Below are 22,107 nucleotides of genomic sequence, written 5' to 3' on the forward strand. Positions count from 1 at the left end.
TGTGTTTCTATAATGTGGCTGTTAACGCATGACAAAAATCCTCAGTGGCAAAGTGCAACAAGCAAAAATGCTGCAACTTGTGGATTTTAATTTGGTCCTGAGAAAGGAGGCATGGTTGGTTCCCTTCCCTTTGGCTCAGCAACACCGAGGCTCTCTGCACAAGGATTTCGCTGAGCCGTTTCATGGCGTTGTCTCACAACAGGTGCCGAGGCAGCCGCCGTCCCCATGGAGATAAGGTGACGGAGCGAGTCCAGATGAGGTCTGGACCAAAGCTTAGCCTCTTCCAGGTCTCGAAGTGCTCCAGCTTTTCTGGAAAGGAATTAGGCAATCCCTTTCCCAGGCGGCCAGGACTGACCTGACGATGACAACCACCCCCTTCGTACCATAACCCCGTTTTAATGAACCCAGAGGAGAATTCCGGCGGGGCGAAGGCTGAGGGTGCAGCTGCGGAGGGCTCGGCCTGTCGGGCAGGGCCGGCGCTGCTGCCGCCTCAGGTGGTCGCTCGGCGGCGGGGCCCGGGCCGGTGTAGCCCGCGGCCGCCGGCAGATGGCCCCCGCCGCAGCGCCGAGCCGCGCCATCGGCCCAAGGAGGGGCCGGCGTCGCCGCGCTCAATCTCCGAGCCCGCTGCCCTCCTCCTCCTCCTCCTCCTCCTCCCTCGCCGCGATGGCTTCCTAAGGGGCGATGCTCCCGGCCGCCACCGCCGCCGCCTCCCGCTCTGTCGCCGGGCGCTGGGTGGGCGCGGGCGGCTCCCGGCGGCTCCCGCGCCGTTCGGGGGCCGGGCCGGGGCGGGGGGCCAGCCCTCCCGGGGCGGGGGCAGCCGCCGCCTCCCGCCGGTGCCGGGCGGGGGAGCCGGGCGGCGCGCAGGCGGGAACGGGGGAGCCGGTGCGGGGGCCGCCGTGAGCCCGGAGCGCCGCGCCTGACGGCCGCCTGCGGACCATCCGTCCCTCCCTGGAAATGCCCGTCCCGGCCGCGCCGGCAGCCGGGGGCGGCATGTAGCGCGGGGGGAGCGGGCTCCGCGGGGGCGGGAGAAGCCCCTTCCCTCCGCCCGCGCTCGCAGCCGCACGCACAGCCCGCGCTCCGCAGCCAGGCGCACGGCCGGCCCTCCTCCTTCCCCGCCCGCTGGGTGCATGCCCGCCTCGCCCGGCGCAGGGACGGCGCGCCGCTGAAGCAGCCCCGCCGCCGGGCACCCCCGGGCGCCGGGCAGCGCCGCCGCCATGGCCGAGGAGAGCTCCGACGTCCCCAAAGAGTTGATCGGTGAGGGACGGGGCACGGCGGCGGGAATGGGGGGTGCGGGGTCCCGGGGGAAGGTGTTGCGGGGGCAAGTTTGGAGGCCGCCGTGCGCGGGATGCGGCGCTGCCGGGGGTGGGGGGAATCCGGGGGTGGGTCCGTGGGGCCGGGGAAGCGCCGCGGGGACCGGCCGGGGAGCCCGGGGGGCTCCGCTCGGGGCCCGAGGGACTCGGAGGTGCCGGCGGGGGGCGGCGAGGCCGCGTTGCTGCGTGCGGGAAACGGGCGGGCGGGGGCTGCGGGGCTGCGGCGGGCAGCGGGGTGGCGGCCGCGGGCAGGGACTGAGCCCTCGGGAGCCGCGGCGGGGCACGATGTGTGTTCCCCCTCCGGAGGGGGCTGTCCGGGGTGCCGGCAGGCTGCGAGCGCTCGCAGTCGCGCCGTGGAGCTGCCCCGGCCCCCCGCGCCCCCCGCCCGCCCGGGGCACGTCCTGGGAGCGCCTCAGCCCGGCGGCACGGGCTGCGGCTCCGCTCGGTGCTTTTTTTTATTCATCCTCCCGGGTTTTGCATAGTTTATGGCTCGTTTTCCTCTGTGCGTAGGAGGGAGTGAGGGTATTTGTAATTAAAGTTTTATGGCCCCGTGCACACGAGCCCCCATCCTGCACGGTATACGCTTAGGAACTCAGTCACAGGTGATGGCGAGGACCCTGAAAATGCTGTCACCGCTTTTGGAGAGCTTCCAATAAATGGATCGTTGACGCGGTATGCGTGTAACCAGTGTCATTTGGGGATAACAGGTTTGATGCTCTAGGCCCTCATCTGCCTTGTTCAGGCTGAATTTCCTTTGGTTTTGCCTGTTGAAGAGTTATCTGAAGATCTTACCAGCATTAGAATAATTTAAAGTGTTGTCTTAATAACGGACGGAAACAGAAATTTGTCAGGCAACAAGGTACAAGTTGCAGTGAATACATTTCAGACCTTACCTAGGTAATTTACATTGTTGCATTTCCTTCAGTTTCATCAGTCAGCAAGTGGTTTTTGCATTTAGCAAATATTGGTAAAATCGGGGTGGACATTTGCAGCTGCTGCAGATTTTTTTTTTTCTGTAGAGTGAAAATAGCTCTGTTTTGCAGTCCTTTAGGTCTCCAAACCTTGTGGTTTACAGACAGACTGTAGCCTGTAGCTTACTGCTAAGAAGTGATGGGCTGGGAAGTGTTCTAGGAGTAGCTATGATCAAAACCATGGAGTTTTTCTATTTTAAAGTGGCCAGGCATGTTTGAGGTGCTAACACAGTATTTCTTACTCACCATGGGTCTGTACTGTGGTGTTGTAGGTGAGGTGTGCTGTGTATTCCAGGGAGGAATAAGGTGGGCATCTTCGCAGGTCCCCTTCTCTGGTGGCTTTGAACAGTCTTAAGAACTACTCCCCAGCCCTAGTGCCCTGCACCCACTCAGCTTGATTTGTCAAGTGCTATTCTGAGGTGCAGGGATCTGTTCATGTAGATTGGTTTAATTTCTAGCAGTATTTTGGTGTCTGCATGTTAAATTTTAAGTAAGCTTTTTGTAATAACCATGTTTTGAGAGCAGGATGAAAGGGTGTGCTTTAACGTGGAGTGATTGGAGTGTGGAGATTAAACTGGGGGTAGGAGTGTTTGAGCTGCAGTTTTTGTTCTGTTACTCACTTCCCGTGTGACCTTTGTCAGGTCTCGTAGGTCATAGTCTTCTGAGAAACCCTCTCTTGCTGTTGGATCCACTCCTCCTAGGTGTGGATGTCTGAAGTCTCCAGCACTAGAAATGGATGAACACTTTAAAATGTGAACCTTAACGTTATGTTTCCATCTCTCAGTCTGAGAATTTACTTTGTGAGTCCACTTACCGCCCTCCAATTTGGAGGGAATTGTCTTCAGTCCTGTCGAGAATATCTATGAAATCTGTATTCTGGCTCTTTAAAGTAGTGCTGCTAGCTCTTTCAGGCAGATAGAGCCTTGTGAGGAGCTGACATCCTGATGATACTTTGTGCAGTCTGGGGTCCCTGGCCCCTTCTCTCCCTATGGCTTGTTGGATAAGAGTGCTGGAGCTGAGGGCTTACAGTCATTCCCACTTCTGCTGTGTGGGACAGCAACGGGAAGCATGTGCGCCAGGAAGAAGTCCCTTGCTAGATGTAGGCACTCGGAACTGTTTGTGGGAGAGGAGAAACCGAAAGGTACAGGCTGCAAGTGGAGGTGAAATAACAGACACGGTAGCAGTACCTTCTGCAAGGAGACAGGACTTGAAAAAGCCGCTGTGGTCAGCTTGCTTCTGGGTTCCCAAGCAGGGACAGAAGGACCATAACTGGGCATTGCCGATGGGAGGGGAAGCTTTGGGAGTGCAGTTCACATCGGGCTGGACTTTCCCCCGCGCTCCGCTTACCTGGCTGCTCCGGGATCTCGCAGCCTGGCTCCTGACCAAGCGGTTGCTCCGGGAGCCGGCCGCGCTGGCTGCCTGCCACCGGGGCTGCCGCGGCTCGGGACAGGCTTCTCGCTGGGCAAGCCGCTGCTGCCGAGGAGCTTTTGTTTCCTGATAGGAAAATTAAAATTCCTGGGGAAAACATGCCGATTCTGCAGAAGGAGGGAGCTCTTTCTGGTGAAGAGTCTCTCCGACCGACCACGTTTCTGACTTGCACACCCTTCTGCCCTGCAGGCAGAACGCTGTGGCCTGGCTTAAACATTCAGGCTTAATAAATAATGTGTTGTTTGTGCTAATGTCTTCTGACTGCCGGATGAAAATTGTGCAGAAAAGCGCTATGCAGAGCACTATAATTAAAAGCCTTAGGAATAGCCTATTATCTTTCATTTTTGCCTTTAAACTTAAGCGTGCCTGAGGGCAAAGTGTATGTGTCTGGAGAGGGCGGAGACTCGCCTTTTACAGATGCCTGTTGTTGGGCTGCAAATAGGTTAATGTGTTTAAAAGATTTCTTTCTCATTCCCTTTCAGTGGGGGCTGGGGAGTGAAACTTACGGAAGGTGCCAAATTGGCTCTTCTAGATGAACTCCTCTGTTATCTCTCAATTACATCAGTGTCAGTAGTTGTATAAGCTTTCTAGACACAGTTCCCTGTGTGTGTGTTCCCTTCAGGCCAGGGTTCAAATGATCAGCGGAAAAGCTGGTTCGTCTCATCCTTGGCAGAGACTGTGTGTACATGTGTGTGCATGTGCATATTAAAACATTATGGCAACTAATGTAACTTTGGTGTTGGCACCGTGAGGTGGCTACGTTGTCGCTGGGATTTGGACCGAGACCAATGTTGCCTCCATAGCATCCTCTGCGTAGCTGCCAGGTGTTACTATCTGGAAGTCTGCTTGGTTCGCTTCCCTACTTCAATGCACAGAGTGCAAAATGTGTGAGCAGTTGCTCCTCCATTGCCTGACCCTGATATTTAGCCTCCCTGATATTAACAAGAGGCTGAAATTTGTGCAATGCAAGGAGCTAATTTGCTTTAGTAAGCTTTTCAGGTACAAATAATTGCAGTGAGGAATTCGTTGCATTTTTCCAGAATGGAGCTAAGCAGCGCTGTGGCTTGTCTTGGGTATGATTTTGACATGTAAGTAGTGCTGGAAAAAAATACCAAATTGTGTTTAGAACCCTGGCATATGACATCAACAATCCTATCACAGTAGACAAAAATTATTGTGTAGATGGCATACTTAGAAAATTGTAGTTGTGTTAGGTTGTGTTCAGTACTGGTGCATGCGCATGAGACTTCCATGAGTGCAAGCAGTTGGACAACCTAGCTCTTGAGTCTTTGTGAAAACTCAACAGTGGCATCTGTTTCCTTCTTGTGTTGACACCGAAGGTATTTAATTAAGATATTTTCTTTTGTTTCAGAAAGTGTCAGGGATGTTATTGGGAGGAAAATCAAAATTTCTGTCAAGAAGAAAGTAAAGCTGGAAACCAAGGGAGATAAAGTGGATAACAAAATACTGGTAAGTCCAATAGAACGACTGCATATGCGATGGAAAAGCCAGTATCTTTTCAGAAGGCATTAGTTCTCCTCTGGAAGTGTTCTTTGAACTTTGTGTGTGCCATAAGATATTTGTGTGATTTATTTTCTTACTTTTTCTTGCTTTCATGATAGCCTGCATAGGAAGTTGGTGTGCAGCTGTGCATGTGTACACACGCTTGTTTATAACTGAGTTAGTTTTCAGAGTTTTGGGTATTGTGTTATGGACGGATGATGAAGCAAGCTATTATCAGCACCTGTTCTAAAATATTTTGCTGCCTTTGCTGGTTAGGTTTCCTCTTTACATCCATAAGAGTTTTAAATGGCCAAGAAATGCAAGATGAAGTGTGTAGAATTAATTTTGAGAATCTGAAGCTGTTATGCAGTGAAGAGCAACAGTAAAACTGTTGGGCTTTTTGAACTCAAATGACTATTTGTGGGTTTTTGTATTCTCTGTTAAGTCATACATCTGCATTTTAAAAGAAACACTTAATGTGTGGGATTCTAAATTGTCCTTAAAACTGTAGTGGAGGAAAGTGTCAAATTAATCTCACTTAAGTATGTTTTCCTGTTTTCTCATGAATAGTTTTGCTGGCCTCTCTTGATAGTGGTAGTGAGCCACTGCGTTTTCATACTATCTTGAAAAAGACATGGAACTATATTTCCATACTCTTTTGATACCTTCCTATCAGGAGAGCTCCTAGAGTACAATGCTGCCATAGTATTTTGCAGGATATTTGAGATTTGGTGTCTTATGTTCGTGCTGTTCCTTATTTGAAAGTTTTGTTGCCAAAGCTGTTGTTACAGATATTAAGTACGTTCTCCATGCAGATCTGCTGTTTTGTCTTTCAAACCCACAACTTTTTAATCACTTCTGAATTATCTTCTTAAAGTACATGCTGCTATCCCTGGGCATTAAGACCGTAGATAAAGGCTCGCTTTTCTGTGAGAGTCGCTATGTAAGGAACTTGAAATATTTTCTGCTTAATATCTACCCGTGTTATATCTAGTTCATTGATTTACAGTTTCTGTACTGGAAATAGATTGAATATGTGAATGTTGATTGATTGTCTCTATTTATTTGAAAGCCATGTTTATAGGGAAGGCTGACAGGTTTCACTGAAGCGGTTACACTTGATTGACTTTTTGACTTACAGGGAATCATAACTATTATACATAGTGAAATATATTGTGAAAATACTGAAATACTGTTCTGAACTGATGGGACCAAGAGAATGTCAAGCTTTGAGTCATCAGTGAGGTTCCTGAGGGATGTACTATTTGGCAGTAAAACGCTGAAATGTGGTGACTTGTGTGTTTTTTTTCTCTCTTTAATCTCCTAAGCTCTCAGGTGGAGACTTTCACCTTCTGCCACTGAAGTGGTACTGAAAGGGAGAGAACCTTTCAGAGGTTCATGAGTTAGTGAGCACTATTTGTGTACATACATGTTCTCTTCAGTGCACGAGATAAGTGTTTCCAGAGAGTGATTTGCTGGATGTTGTGTGGTATAACCATTTGTTCTTTGATGCAGAAATGCAGGGAATTTATATTGGCAGAGGAAAAAAAAAAGTTTTTATTTTTAGAGAAATTGATTATTGATTGCTGGAATTGGATTTAGTGTTTTCCTTTGACGTAGAAGAAAACTGCCTTTTGTGAAACTATACAAATCGCTAAAGATGCTTTTTTTTTAAAAAATAATGTTTCTCTGACTGTAAATCTTTATGTGGGATTGTTTGGTTTGGGTTTTTTGTTTGTTTGGGATTTTGGGATGTTTTTGTCGTATTAGGAAGTTGTTTTTTTCCCTTTTTGCAGAGGTGCTAAATGTTGTCTGCTGTGGCAAAGGCCTATAGAGACTATGGTTCACTTTGGGGATACAAAGCTCTATGAAATGCCAAATGCTCTGAAAAAAATTGCACCAGAAACACCTTAAGTTTGGTACCTCAGATTAATGGAGACTTTTTTGCCTTAGTGTGTCAGCACCGTCTCACTTCTTACCTGTGTAGTAGAGGACATATACCCTTCTGTCATTAAAAGAGTGATGATGAAAATAAATTGCCTTGCTTCAGAAGTATCTGAGTGCTTAATACTAAATGCTACAGGAAATGCGCCAGTGTTGCCATATTCTACTAGCCTTCTGTGAATGTTTACATTTTGTAGTGGAGTCTTCTCACGCTTGTAACATAAACAAGTGGTTGTTTTTCACATTCCTCTCTAATGAGGAACAATTGATTGACTTCTAGCCTGGCCAGTGGGGTGGAGAGGTGGTAACCTTGTTCTCCAATCCCTGGTCATTGTCCAGAATCTATATAAATGAAATAATCATAATAAAGTAGCCTTCCTTTGTTCCGGAGTTGGAGTGTAAGTATCATTTTCTCCTCGCGTCCTCTAGTGACATGCCAGAAAAATTAAGAATTTCTGTACTCCAAGCTGGACCTCAAGAGTATTCAGTAAATAATGCATATGGCCATGTTCTGACTGGAGCGGGTAAAACCAAGTTGCTGTGCCTTGGGTGAGCCTGTCAAAAGGAATGCTGAATGAAGTGTTGGCAGCAAAAGCAGTTTGGTAATTAAAGACTATATCCTTAAGTGAATGCACCAGAGGGTTCAAATGTGATTTCATGGGCAGCTTTCATGCCAGCAATCCTCAACTCCTGAGAGCTTAGATTTGAAACATTAATCTTCTCACTGCTGTCTCTTGAGTGCACATGTGGCAATGGATTGTTTTGAGATTTTGGGTTGCATTTTATTAGTAGTTGGGTGTTTACAAGCAAATGAGATGTTGTGTTTTGGGTCCAGCACTTAATAGGGAGAAAATACCAGTTGCTCTCATCTAGCTAACCCCAGAGCTGTTGAGAAATGTTCTCATGGCTTTAGAGGAGGTTGATCACAGAGGTTGGCACTGAGCCCTGACACCCAAATCTGTGCTTTAATTAAATGATCTCTCATCCTTTCTTCCTAGGGAAATCCAGGAAAATCAGTACCACTTTGAGAAAGGGAGATTATTTTAAAATGACTGCACTTGGCAGGTAACTATAAAATCACTTGACGGCTGGCCCTGTTGTTCACAGTGTAATCAAGGTACAGAGCACTAGAATATGGATGTAATCATCTACTTGAATCACTCTGCTATAGGAAAGTCCTCTAATAATTAAGATGGAAATTAGAATCTGAGACTACAGAAAAAAACAGTGGAAAACCCCTGGTGTTGCTTGCAGTAGGGTCCCAGTATTAAACTGGTAAAGTTGGTGGATAAAGACCATGCTTGCCCTAGGATGCTTTGGGATCCCAGCTTTGGTTGCCAGAGTTTGGAAATTATGTCTAGGCATTTTTATATAAACCAGGATTTTTCAGTCTGCACAAGGAGTTTGCAGCCTCAGTAATCTCAATCTGCAGTTATTTAGTATTTTGGTTAGTCATAATCATGCAAAACCGTAGCCATCGTGAGCTGCTGAGCTGCCTCTGGTCTGCTGGCACCAAATCTCACATGTTTGGACAGCAAACAGGTATCCAGCCCTGAAAAGGCAATTATCAGCTCGAACAGGCAGAAAAAACAGTCCTCAAGCAATTAGGGTGAAACCCCAGTCCCATCTGGGTACTCTGGCAGCGTCAAGCTGCCATTGGGGAAAGTGAAGGAACATGGCAGGCACATGGGAGACCTTGAAAGGTGACAAGCTGCCCCACGGGGCGAGCAGAACAGACATTGTGGGGCTCCCCAAGGGGGCACAGCCCCACTGTGGGCCAGGGAGACACTCAGCAGGAATAGGGTGGCAGCTGAGCTCCAGTGGTCACCAGCGCTGCAGTGGCCCGAGGCCAGGCCAGGCAGCCGGGTCTGTGGGGTGGCCTCAGCTGGAAAAGTGACTGAGTGCAGGTGGAGCTGTGGTGTTGCTCAGGCCAGTATTGAGTGCCAGAGCTCTGAAGCAAGGTGGGGAGCCCTGGTCAAGGTTTGTTCCTACTTTTGGGGTCACATTCCTGCGCCGTGTTGGCTGCAGACAGCCCAGCTGTGGCAGAGCCCTTGAGCAGGCTGCCCCAGCAGGCATGGACCCAGCTGTGTTTGGCTTCAGTGTGATGCTCACAACAGTATTCTTTTTGGGTTGAAATAGATAAAGAAGTCACTCTTTTCTAATCAGAGGGGGATTGCTTTGGTTCTGTGTGATTGTTTAGTTTAAACCTGATTTCTTATGAGGACAAAGTTTAAGGCATCATGCTGAGTGCCTGTGATGTTTTTCCTCACACTGACAAATTCTGACCGTCTGTCCAGTTTCAGCTTAAGCTGATGGGTATGGAGACGTCTCAGTTGTGATGATAAGAGGGCAGTGGGGGGAGACAGCCAGAAAAAGAAGAGGAACTTTACACCTACTCCCTCTTCTGAGGGCCTCCACCTTTTGCCACCATAAGGGATCAGGCAGAATGCCCTGTCAGTATCTGTGAGATGCTTCATCCTTTTTTTTTTTTTTTTCAATCCAGAGGCTTCAGTGATTATCATGTTATCACCTGCAGACAAATATTATTAGGAACTGGACTTCTTAGCTTTGTTGTTTGTGGTGCTGCTTTTCCCCTCTCAAAATAGCCAAGATATCTGTACATAATTTTGCTGATTATTTCCCACTGCCTTTTCTTCCTCTCAGATTTATTGTTATAAGCAGCAAACATTGAGAAGTTCAGATATGAGCTAAAGCCAATATGTGAAATAAATGTGACAAACTCTTTATGAAATATTGATGTTTTTAGGAATGGTTCATGACAGGCCAGAATTCAAGATTAATATTATTTTTTGTCTTTACTATTAGAAAAAGAGAATATAAAAGGCTATAGTTGCCTTTGGGATTAGTTTTCCTTTCCAAAGTAATACTATTTAGACATAAAAGATAAGGAAATATTGCAAGCGGCCATGCTGTCTATATGTTTAGTCAGATTTCTTTGCTTTGTTGCTGGGTTTATTTTGATTTGTTTTGTTTTTTCCTAACCTTAAGGCTATAGAATAGTGTGATGTGATGCAGTGACCAAAAGCACTTTATTAGGAAATCCCATTGAGGAGTCTGTTACACTTCTGCCCTCAGTCATTTACATTCTCTTTGTTAAAATATCGCAGTGCTACTTCTGAAATTGAGACAGTTGCTTTGGCAGGTGGCTCTCCTTAAAATGTACTGTATGCCCAACATAAATTCACTGGGAGCAGTTCATGTGTCCTTGTCACTTTCTCTGGGACATATGTTTCCGTGGGCTCTTAAAACAAAAAAGCTGAGCTGACTCCTGTCAAAGAAGTTTATATTTTTTCTGTGCACATGGTCTGAGATTTCGTGTTCTGCTTCTAAAGACTCTCTTATAAACACTGGAATTCTATTTAAAAAAATAAAATCTATCTGTGTTTACTTTCAAGGGAGCAATTATGGCCATTTTGTGGCTTCTGAATATTGCTTGAACAATGTGGCTGACTCTGGTGATGCAGTGGAGAAAAGCCTGTATGAGCTCCTGTGCCTGCTCAGCTATCAGGTGGCAGTCTCCGGGTGGAGGCAGTAGTATTTTGCACAGCCAAAACTATTTTGGGATTAAAAGCTCTGGTGCTTGTTTTCCATTGCTCATCTTTTGTCTTGATCTATCCATGATATTCAGTTTGAGTAGAGATAAATTTCACATCGTGCTTTAAAAAATATGCACTTCTTTTAAACCACTAAGAGCATGAAGCTCACAGGGTTGTCTAAGGTTAGTTTTACATAAAATGTGTGCAATCTCACACGTTATATCATGGCAGCTGGTGTGTGATAATGATGTTAAATAGGGACATTCTTTAAAAATAATGGTGTTTCCTCTTCCGTGCCCAGAACTTTGACTGTTATGACATATATCTTAAGTGTGTCTTTATGAAGATGAAAGGAGGTAGGTGTTGGTACATCCCTCATGTCAGGAAATCTAAATGAAGTGAGGTAGAGTAATCAAAAAATACTTAGATGTGAAAATGTATTTTAATACATTTACAAGGTGCCTCTTAGGAAACAACTGAACCGTGGCCTGTAAGATTGCTACAAAAAACTGAAATAAGAAGAGTACTGAATGAAATAAATCTTAATAATTCACTCATGCAGTTGCATATGTTTCCAAAACAGGAAACATTTTAAAAAATTACACATGTGTAAGTTTCACTGAAATTTACATTTATGTTATACACGGATCCATCGGGTTACTTTTAACTGGTGGGAAGATTTACAAACCTAGAATTCTGGAGTACTGTGTCCAGCTCTGGGGCCCTCAGTGTAAGGACATGGACCTGGAATGAGGGCAGATGAGTACCATGAAGATGATCAGAGGACTGGAACACCTCTCTTATGAAGACAGGCTGAGAGAATTGGGGTTTATCAGCCTGGAGAAGAAAAGGCTCCAGGGAGATCCTATTACAGCCTTCCAGTACTTCAAGTGGGCTTATAAGAAAAAGGATGTCAAATTTTTGAACAGAACCTGTTGTGATAGGAAAAGGGGGAATGGTTTTAAACTAAAAGAGGGTTAGCTTAGACTAGATGCAAGGAAGAAATTTTTTATGATGAGAGTGGTGAGACACTGGAACAGGTTTCCCAGAGAAGTTGTGAATGCCCCATCCCTGGATGTGTTCAAGGCCACGTTGGATGGAGCTTTGAGCAACCTGGTCTAGCAGAAAGTGTCCCTGCTCATTGCAGGGGGTTGGAACGAGATGATCTTTAAGGTCTCTCCCAACCCAAACCATTCTATGGTTCAATGATTCAGTGGTTCAATGAGTTGCTGTGATAGAGCATGCAAGTGTAGAAATTTAAGATGATTTCTTACACCGTGAGTATAATGTGTTCCTTCCATAGGACAGAAATACTACTTGGTTGTTCTCCCTTTCTTTAGTTTTGGGCAACTGGTACAGGCAGGGAAAGGAAAGAAAAAGGGACTCCTTTTTCAGTGCCCTGAAAGCACCTGCTGTTGTCCTGGCTTGTGTAATTTGCATTTGCACACTCACCTGCAGTGTTCTGGAAGGAAAAGTCGTGAACGCAATCTCACTCTTAAGCATGTTCTGGTTTTCTGTACACAGCTCTAACATTTATTGGTGTAAAAGAAAAAGTGGTGGGAGGGAGGAATCCACTGTGGCTCTGAATTGATCATGGAATCTTTCCTCCTGTTGATTTTTTTGTAGCCCAATTGGAAAGAATTTCCTTTTTAACTGCAACACTCTTTCCATTTCCTTGCTGTATATATAATGTACCGAAGTGGTTTGCTAATGTGCTTTTGCTTTGAGAGGGCCTGACTCCTTACCACCATTATTTATGAAATGGAACCTTCCTAAGCAAGGATTTTCATTGAAATCTGTGCATAAAAGAGGCAGAAGACTGACTACAACACAAAATTTCTCTAAAGCTGAAAATAAAAAATAGAAAATGAGCATTAGGGTCAACTTCTTGTTTCAGTCACTCTTTGCCATTGGTGGCTTTTTTTCCCCAGGAAAGAGAAGATTTAGAGGGGAGCAAAATGTGTTATTAGGTAGACATATATTTGTGTGGGGTTTCTATTTTATTTCTTTGTTGTTGTTGTTGTTTTTCTTTTCTTCTTACAGCTTGTTTTATCTGCCTGACTTACTTTATGAAAAGACTTCTCATGCAGAGAATGTGGTTTACTTTGGTGTAAGTAGTGTGGAGGAGGACACAGTAAACTTGAAAAAGGCCTTCAAGGGCTGCTAAGTGAAAAGTTAGTGCAGTGTACTGTGAAAAATGTTTTTTGTTGCTCAGAGTGCCTCTCTTCAGCTACTGTTGTGGTGGAAAATTGCTGAATGCCGCTGATTAGTTTGATTATTAAAATACTTTAGCTCACCTACAATGCTTCATTTTTCTCTCGTGGTGGTAATTTAATTCTGTGTAAAGTAATTACAGGCCCAGGATATGAAATTGTTCTTTAAATTTAGCTGCTGCTAATGGTGCTCTGTACAGCTACCTGAGTCCCCAGGCTGATTTCTGCCCTTGGTCCTGTCTCATCTCTCCCTGTTTACGAAACCTCCACTCTGCATCAGCTCATGAGTGATATCTTTGTCTTAGTGATAGCTTCCCTAATTTGATTAGTTCAGATGACAAACTGTTAGGATGCAAAACGTAATTAAAGGGCCAGATTCTTATAACCCTGCACTCCTGAAACAGGCTTAACCAAATTAATTGGCCGGCTGGATGAGGGAAGAGAGACCCTGGCTCAGAGAGTTGGGGTTGCAGGATAAGATCCGAATAGCTGTGGCATGTGGAATTTAAGGCCAGTGAAACAAAACAAGTTTGTGCTATGAGGCTCAGAGGAGTCACACTGCTGGTGTTGATACAAATTAAAAGGGTTCATGGGTCCTGTGAGGCTATTGGAAAGGGGTTTGCAGGATAGAAGCTGTCGTCTAGTGAGGAGTAGCTCTTATCTGAAGTTTCTGGATCTTCTTTGCAAGGTGACTTTTATAAAAAAAATAAATACAAGAATTGTGGTCTGGGCCTGTTGGTGTGGATGTCGTGCAGCTTATCCCCTTGGCTGCCAAGTGACAAGTTTGTATCCCCATACAGCAGAAGGCCTGCATGCCAGCAGGGTGGGCCTCGAAGTGTGCATGTGGAGATGGAAACAGAAGAGGAAATGCTGAGTCTGTATTCCCCTTAAGACTTTCATCCTGCACTGCATTTTCAAGCGGTGCTTGTTTCCATGCTTTTTAGATGGGTCGATAACTATCTTTTTCCCCCTTTCCACTGCAGAAGCAGTGGTTAGCAGCATGAGGTAGAGTGGTCTGTTTGGGATGTCTGGAAGCACTCTCTTAGCCAGGGCTTAGGAAGCTGAGGTCACCTGGAGCAAGCCATTTCCACTTTGTGCCTCCAAGATGCTTGCCAGAGGCACGTCTTTATGGAGTAGCCACTTAAGGTAGACAAAGCTTGAACAGCAATCCTTCCCTTGTACCTGACTCGGTCAAACCGCTGCTTTTGTAGAGCTCCGTGAAATTTTGAGGATTTGAGCGAAGTTACTGATACCTACTTCTTGGGGCCAGGGAGCAAAACAAGAGGGTGAGACAGCTGCTGCAGAGCAGTTTCTACTCAGATTTGACTAGAGGAAGTGAATGGCTGTTGACCCCAATCTGAATTGGGAGACAGGGCACTGCTGTGTTTGTTCAGGGTCAGCCTTTGAATGAAAAGGCTTCTCCCTCGCTGCCTTGAAGGCCATTAGCAAGACTGAAACTATTCACATAGAACTAGTGATAAAGGGAAGCCATTCAGAGGCTCATCTCTCAACAAACATTAGAGGCTGATGCTTTAAAATGATACCTTTTATAGCCATCCGTGGGAGCCTCTACTCCAATGTGGAGCTGAGGAGCCTTAGGCAGGGAGCAGTGGAGGTAGGTCAGAACTGATGTTTGGATTTTTAGTGCAGCTGGCTTAAGATGGCAATCTCTTCTTTTGGTATTTACAACATTGCAAGTAAATATTTGAAGAAATATTAGCTTTGTTAGGTGCTGATGCTTTGTTGATTTCTGATTTCTGCCACCTTGGGAAGTTTATTCATATCCCAAACCTAAATTATATTTCATGTTATAGCATGAAAAATGAATTTTAAATATCTCAAGTTTTCTTGGCTGTGCTATTCTTCACATCTGCACTTTCTAAGTGGCAGAAAAGCACAGGCTTTGGCCTTTCTCTTTTCTCAAGAAGGTGCTGAAATCCCTGCATTTTTGGTAAAGGATATTGATATATTTATTCTGTGTACAATTGTTGCATACTCAATGGGTAGTTTTATGTTTTCTTTCTTACCTTGTATCTTCCTTTTTACTGTCCTTCCATATCCTCTGCTTCAAAAAGTCCCTGGAACCTTTCCTGTGTGCAGATTGCTGTCAGGACTGGGGTTTGCTTTTCAGTGTACTTCTTCTCACACTAGTATGCCTATTTTTTTTAACAGCCCATATTCCCCCACTTCTGTTTCCTTTCCTTACAGACATAAGACAAATTTCCCCAAATTCCTCAGTATGCCTACAAATACAGGAATGATGGACCGAACACGATGCTGCTATTCTAAAAAATATGGCTGGCTGCCATAAACTTACTCTGTATACATTTTCATCTTGTCTTGCTAGCCAGGTTCTCTGCTTCCTAGTTCTACAATTTGATCAAAATCTATGCTAGGTCTATGTTACTTGTGTCTTGGTGGCAGTTTGGTTCAAGCTAAACATTATGGTGGTTTTTTGTGTAGTTTGGATTTGTTTCCACCTTTCCCAAAGCAGCTCTCTTTGGTTAAAGAACCCTCAACATAACAAAAGACCCCAAAAGCAAAACAAAACAAGCAAAAACTCACCATTAAACCCCAAAACGACTGCTAGCATTTCAACAAAGTGTTGTGCAAATTATGCTTGTCCTGAGGGGAGGCAAGGCAGTACAGTGGACACAACTCACCTGCCTTGCTCTCTCCACATCTCTAGGTACAGGAACAGCTGGGCTGAGGAAAGGGAGAAAGTTAAAAGAAAACAAGTAAAGAGCTGTAGTATAACATGGCAATTTAAATATAATTAGCTGATGTGGATGGTGCCAGAGCAGTGTAAGAGATTGTGAAATAGCTTTAAAAGGGTTTCACCTGTGAATACAATGCTTTGTTACCCAAGTTTTATAGTTCAGTCTTAATTTTGGGAAGACATCCTCTGTGAGACTTGACTCTGCTGATGGAATTTAACCGCATTTTGTGTAATCTGTACCATTTCCTCCCCATATGACTTCAAAGAAGCCAGTTTTCTACCATTTGCTTGCTTAGCTACACCATGTTGGCAAACTGCAGGAGAAGCTGAGAGCTGATTCTCTTGGGGTTCTATGTACGCATGTCAACTGAAGTTTGGAAAAGCTGCTTATCTGGAGAAGAATATATGTTTAGTCTTTAGCCAAATGCCAAGAAAATTCTTCAGGAGTGACCTAATACCACAGGGAGAATTTTGGTGGTTTTTTTTTTTTTTTTTTTTTTTTTTTTTTTTTTTTTTTTTGGGGGGGGGGGGGTTGCAATTTGTGGGGTTTTTGTGTGTGTGTGGGGGGGTTGGTTGGTTGGTTGGTTTGTTGGGTTTTTTTGGGTTTTTTTGTTGTTGTTGTTATTGTTTGGTTTCAAATTTAAACTATTGCTTGTTTTTTTGCCTACACCGAGTACTACCAAAAAAGCTAAGAGGTGCAGCTCTCAAGTCTTACAAGTTACATATTCAAATTAGATTTTAGATGGTTGCGGGTTTAATGGTGACACTGAAAATACATTGCCTTTTTGCCTTCTCCTTGTTAAACTATTACCCTTTCCAGTGGACGAAGATTTCTGTAACTGAGTAAATGTGTATTGTAAGCCTTGGACATATATTTCTCCATGTTAACTACTCTGAAAACATTCAGCCAAAAATAGAAAACCTGAAAATATTAATTTCATGTGATATTTCCAGTGTGTTTCAATCCTTTTAATGTATTTCGTGTAACATTATTAGATGGTCCTACTATTGTTTATATGTGCGTGAAATTGTGTGAAATTAAAATTTTGCAGGTTTGTATATGGTATTAGTGTATTACAATGTATCCTTAATACAATTCTAGTAGGTTGTTGTTCAGCCTGAGGGCTTAATTCTGCCCCAAATACATTATTCTTCTATTTTTTTTTTCTTTTTTTCTCTGTCTTATTTTTCTATTTTTATCTTCCATTGTTTTTTTAGCCTATTCCTTATGTTGGAGTGTCTGTTTCACCATAAAGACAATTGCAGACAATTCTTTGATGTCAAGACTGGCCTTAAGGACTTACTAATAATTGAAGAAAACATTGGCAAGTCAGCTTCTTGGCCTCCCCTTTCACCTCCTAAACTGCCCCGGTCTCCCACTGCTCTCTGGGTTGCGATTCCTGTGATGTCCATGGTGCCTCTTCCTTCAGCTTGGAGCAGCGTGAACCTTGCGTGGAAGGGGTCAGGAAATTGTGCTTGACACAGGGCACGAGGAACCAACTTTCTTCTGCCTTCCCTGGGAGCCAGAGTTGCCTGGTGCTGGTGCTCTGTGCCTCAGAGCAAAGGCAGGGTGGTTTCCTGGGAGGAGGAATGCCATCATGTGTGTACTTTGAGATGCGCTGCGAAGAAAGCTTTGCTGGGGCAGTAGCCTCTCTATTTCAGGTCCACAACGTGGCTGTTCCTTGTGTAACTTAGTGCAGGGGAGCTGGAAGAGGCTGGACTGTGGAGGAGGTGTCTCTGCTCACACAATTCCTTCCGTAATGCTAGATCTCTCTCTTGCCAAATGCAGGAATCTGCATGGTGCTGCTCTGCTCCAGAATATGATGGGAGGAAGGGAGTCACTGGTTTCACTGCTTTCAGAGCATTGAAGAATTGAGAGTAGTAAGGGAGTCTAACAGAAAGACTACTTGCTCTCACCAGCCTTTTTGCCATACATGTTCTATGAAGGGCCAGCCTCAGAAATGTTTTCCTATGTCATCTTCACCTTCTTATTAATTTATTTTTCCTTTATTGTTAGTACTTCTGAAAAACCTCAGCTTGTGCAAAAGAGAATATGTAGTGTGACAGAACTACCAAAAAGAAGAGGAATAACTTTCTCCACCTCCCTGCGTCACTGTTTTTGAAGTGGTAATAGCAGCTTTTCCTGGAGTATAAAGAGGAAGAGCTGGCAGGGACATGAGGCTCTGTCAGAAGCCTGGCAGGAATTAAGCAAGCTTCCTTAGTTGTTCTTGTATTTTTGTGTTCTCTTCAAGTGTGCTTTCCATGGACCCAGCAAAAATACTGCACTGATCTCACTCGGCATTAGTTATAGGTAAAGTAATTTGAGTACCTTTGGGAAAAGATGTTATTTTCATATGTTTATATATTTACTTTTGCCATTGTTGTTACATTTGAAAGAAAAGTTGTTGTGGTTTCATGACTTTTGAATGGGTTTTATTTCTGTAGGAATAACCTTGTGGGAAATTTAGCAAATGAACAGAGGATTGCAGAAGTGTTTTAAAATACAGTGTGCAGACATTGCTCCTCTCTACCCCAAAACTGTTTCAGGCTGTGCATTAGCCTTTGGGTTCAGTTCTCTGGCTTAATATCTGATATAATAAAGTAAGCTGGAAAAAAATCCTTGAACATATAGGGTTCAGATGCATTTTTGCAAGGTTGAGTTTTTTAGTACTGAGTGGCTCTTGCCACTCAGTATCTTGAAAGACCCTGAGTGTAGTTGGGTAATTGACTTTACATTCATGGGTATTGGATGACCTTCCTTTGGGGAGCAGAGAAGTTTTCATAGTTGACCTTTGGATAATCTGATGGGCTTGTCTTAAGGAGAAACAAAAATACATGGTCAGGTGAATTGGTCTTGCCATGTCATTTAAACTTTGGTGGTGAAAATTCATTAAACACCAATCTGTTATATTTTTGGCTTTCTGAATAATCCATCTGTTCACTTATGTTGAACTGTATCTACTTAAGATGTGACCAAAATCTGATTTTGGTTTCTTTGCTGTAATCTCTTGTGGTGTAAGAGCATTCTCAGGTGGCTTTTGTATCCCACACTCTTGCAAGGTGAAGAGTGGATTGGATTGCCCTGTCCAGTGTTTCTTGCACAGTCTAAGGATTAATGGATCTTTTGATGTGTGATGGAGCCAGGCCAGTTGGATGACGCATTAGGTTAATGCTTGGGGCATTTTGGATGCATTGACATGAGGAAATTTAGTATCTGGGTTGCAGTAGCCTCTGGCTGTAATATTTAGTTGATGCAACTGTAAGAAAAATACTCCTTTTCTAATTTTTCTTTTTTAATTCCCCCTGTGATGAAAAATCTGTCCTGAGCTGATTTTAGCATTACCTGGAGGTAAAGATTCATAGTGGTTTGCAGTTATCACTCTGCCACAGAGTGATAAGGTTGCTTTCAAACATCTGTAATGGAAATATTGATGTTTTTCCATTCCTGTAGGTAGAGTTCATGCATAGTAATCCCCCCTCCCAGGAATATATACCAATGCCTATAATGTTGCACAAGCTGATGCTCTAGATGGGTTTGTGATGTAAAGAGCCCCTTTGTTATATATTGCCTAATATATCACACATAGGTTATATAAATTTCAAAGATTGTAATGTTATACTGTTATTTTAAGGTTAGTAGAGTACTTGAAACAAGAGGCAATACAATCAAATATTCCGAGCCCAGCTAGCTGCCTCTTGCATCAAGATGGTGTTCAGTTGCTAAATGTGTTTTTCCCCCGACAGGGAGTGCATCTGCAGATTCTGCAAGGCCCATTTGTTTCAGCCTGAGCACAGTCCTCTGTTGACACTTGCTGTGAAATACCATAGCCTGGTTCACCTTCTGTGCTGCTGAGTTCTTGTAGCTTTATCTTCATTTATTCATTATTAAACGCATGCTTTCTGCTTGACAAGTGCTATAAAATCCCTTTCACTGTCTCTGAACCCAAGAACCTCTGCTGAGAGTCTAGAAGGGTTATCAGGTTTTGGGGGTTTTTTTAATGCAAATATAGGCATTCTTACTTTCTGCTGAAGTGCTCTTCAGACCAGATTCTTTAACTGGGTGGTAGATACTCCCTGTCCTTTTCTTTAAGCCTCATAGTCATGGAAAGATAAATGCTAGATTTTTCCAGATTCCAACTGGAAACAGAAACGAGAATATCTTGTGTGTTGGAAAAAGGTTTCTAGAGGTCTGACAGTATATTAGCTCTACATGAAAATTAATCTTTGTACTGTGTAGTTTGTGTGTTGTTGTTACATTCTTCTGTACTGACGTAGCTGGTATGCAGCCCTCATTAAGAACACAGAGCATAAAACTGAAAGGTATGCTTTTCTAACATGGGCCATAAGAGTTCTAGATTTCTGAAGCTGTATTTTTAAATTATCTGAGTGTAGACATACAGTGTTAAAGTTTTTTTTCTTACATTATTTGAAGTTTTATGATTATTTGAAAACAACAGAAAAATCAGGGCTTTGGGTTTCCTTCCTAAGCTGTATCTTACATAAGCATTGTTGTCTTTCAATTCTTATTAGACACGTTCTGACTTTTTTGGTGGTTTTTTTTTTTTTTTTTTTTTTTTTAAAGATTATATTTTATTTATCCTTTCTTACATGAGCATTCCAGTATTTGGGAGCTGTAGGCATGCCTGATACTAATCCAGGACACTAGGTTTTCCTCCAAAGGGGGAACAATAGAATTAACCTCTTGATCTTGGTTTGATAAGAAGATACCTTTCCAAATACAGGCCTCTGATTCTTCTCAGAAAGTATAGCCATGGGAGATTATTAGCTCAATTTTCACCTGTGTGTATTTACTTGTTTGCTTTGAAAATAATCCGTTTGGGACTGTAACATTCCTTTTCTGTCAGATTGATCTCTTGAGTCAAGAGAGGTAGCCTCAGGATTTCTCCTGCAGTTGGATGTAACACCAGCAGTGACCTGGGACAGCAGTGGAAGAGCTGACTCTTCCCCTAGAAAAGAACAAAGAAACAGATGGGAGACTGTCTGAAGGATATTTGAAAGCAAGGCCAGGGAGAGTGAGATTAAGGCCAGATTAATTACTCAGACTGCTGAGTGAGCCTTCTTTTTGCTCTCTGTACTTGACAAACCACAGCTGTGAACCTTGTCCCTGTCCCTGCAGCAGACCTGTAAGCAAAGGCTCAAGTTTTCTTTCTCAGAGCACAGGTCAGTTAGGGTTTATCTAATTGGGTGAAGAGAAGCTGAGAAGAAAGCGAAGGAAGCTTTGGGGAACTCAGTTTACATGCTGAGTGTTTCTTAAGACCATTATTAGTAAAGAAGTCCAAGAAACTGAACCTTCCCACACCTCAGACTTGTGGGTATTATCTAGTCCCAACTGTGATCATCTTAGCAGTCCCACAGCTTCACTCTTACCTGGGCAAGGGGCAGCTGCACGTCTGCTCCGTGCCCTACAGCTGCTGAAATAGCTGTCAGGTAGCCACAAGCATGGCAGATGGCGTGCAAGTCTCCTCAAAATGCTACCAGAAACCAGTTCCTCCTGACTCTTGGTCTCCCACTCAGTGTTGAAATGGGAGGACAGTTCCCTCTGGGTCATAGCATCTCCTCAGAGGAGAGATGCTGGATTCCAGGATCAGTGTGCTGCTGATGGTCATGGCCCTTGGTAGAACTGCAGTCAAGTACTGGTTTGGTTTAGCTCCAGATGTACTACTACTCCTTTTTGCTAAGGAGTGCTGGTTCAGTGCCAAAAGTGTGGTTATCAAGTGAGCATTCTTCAGTAACACTGGATCTGCTGAAATGCTTAAGTTTCCAAGGCATAAGGTCAAACCTTCCTCCACTCCAAAAAGTGTGGAAGTTATGGCAGCGCTAATTGAAATGAAGTGTGTCATCTGCAGTGAATGAGTAATTGCATAAATTTGTATCCTTACCTCCTCAGTGTGGTCATGTGTTTACAGAAACACCATGGTGCTTGTTTTTAGGTGGATTTAACACCATTCCTTGAAAATATCAGGCAGATGTGCAGAGCTCTTTCAACACTTGCTGTTCAGAGGCTTGAGTCCTCCTTACTGGATATTTTTTTGAATGTTTTTTCCATACCCAAACTTGCAGATGCTGGAAACATTTCTGAGCATTAATATTAATGTTTGTCTTCTGTGAATACTCATGGGACAAAGCCCCACACTCATTTCTGTGGGTGCTTTTTCGGTAAACTTTATTTCTCAAACATTTTTGGAAGGAGTGAGCACTTGTGTGAGAACATTAACCTGCAGCTGCTTGCTGAGAGCAGCGTGTGGTGCTTGGCTTAGCCTTGCCCTCCAAAAACTGCGTTGCTGAGGTATCCACTGCTTTTGTTCTTTCTGCCTTTTGTCATTTTTTTGAGAATGATTGTGAACAAATATAAACTTGAAAATAATCTCCCTCCCCCCCCCTCCTTTTTTTTTCTTTTTGATGCTTCTGGCTTGTTCCAAGATAACATTGTATCAGAGTACA

The 22,107-nt window shown here is 44.1% G+C and overlaps 1 protein-coding gene across 2 annotated transcripts in view; it reads left to right on the forward strand.

Moving 5' to 3' along the window:
• The first annotated feature begins 1,147 nt into the window (after positions 1-1,147).
• Positions 1,148-22,107, forward strand: part of CARMIL1 (capping protein regulator and myosin 1 linker 1) — a 192,961-nt gene continuing 172,001 nt past the window's right edge. For both annotated transcript variants that reach the window (XM_040076283.2, XM_040076419.2), the window contains exons 1-2: positions 1,148-1,254; positions 5,082-5,179. In XM_040076283.2, coding sequence (XP_039932217.1) covers positions 1,215-1,254; positions 5,082-5,179 — 138 coding nt within the window. In that variant the 5' untranslated portion in view covers positions 1,148-1,214. The remainder of the gene's footprint in view (positions 1,255-5,081; positions 5,180-22,107) is intronic.

Source organism: Hirundo rustica, chromosome 1 (genome assembly GCF_015227805.2).
Source record: "Hirundo rustica isolate bHirRus1 chromosome 1, bHirRus1.pri.v3, whole genome shotgun sequence".
In the NCBI taxonomy this organism is placed as follows: domain Eukaryota; kingdom Metazoa; phylum Chordata; class Aves; order Passeriformes; family Hirundinidae; genus Hirundo; species Hirundo rustica.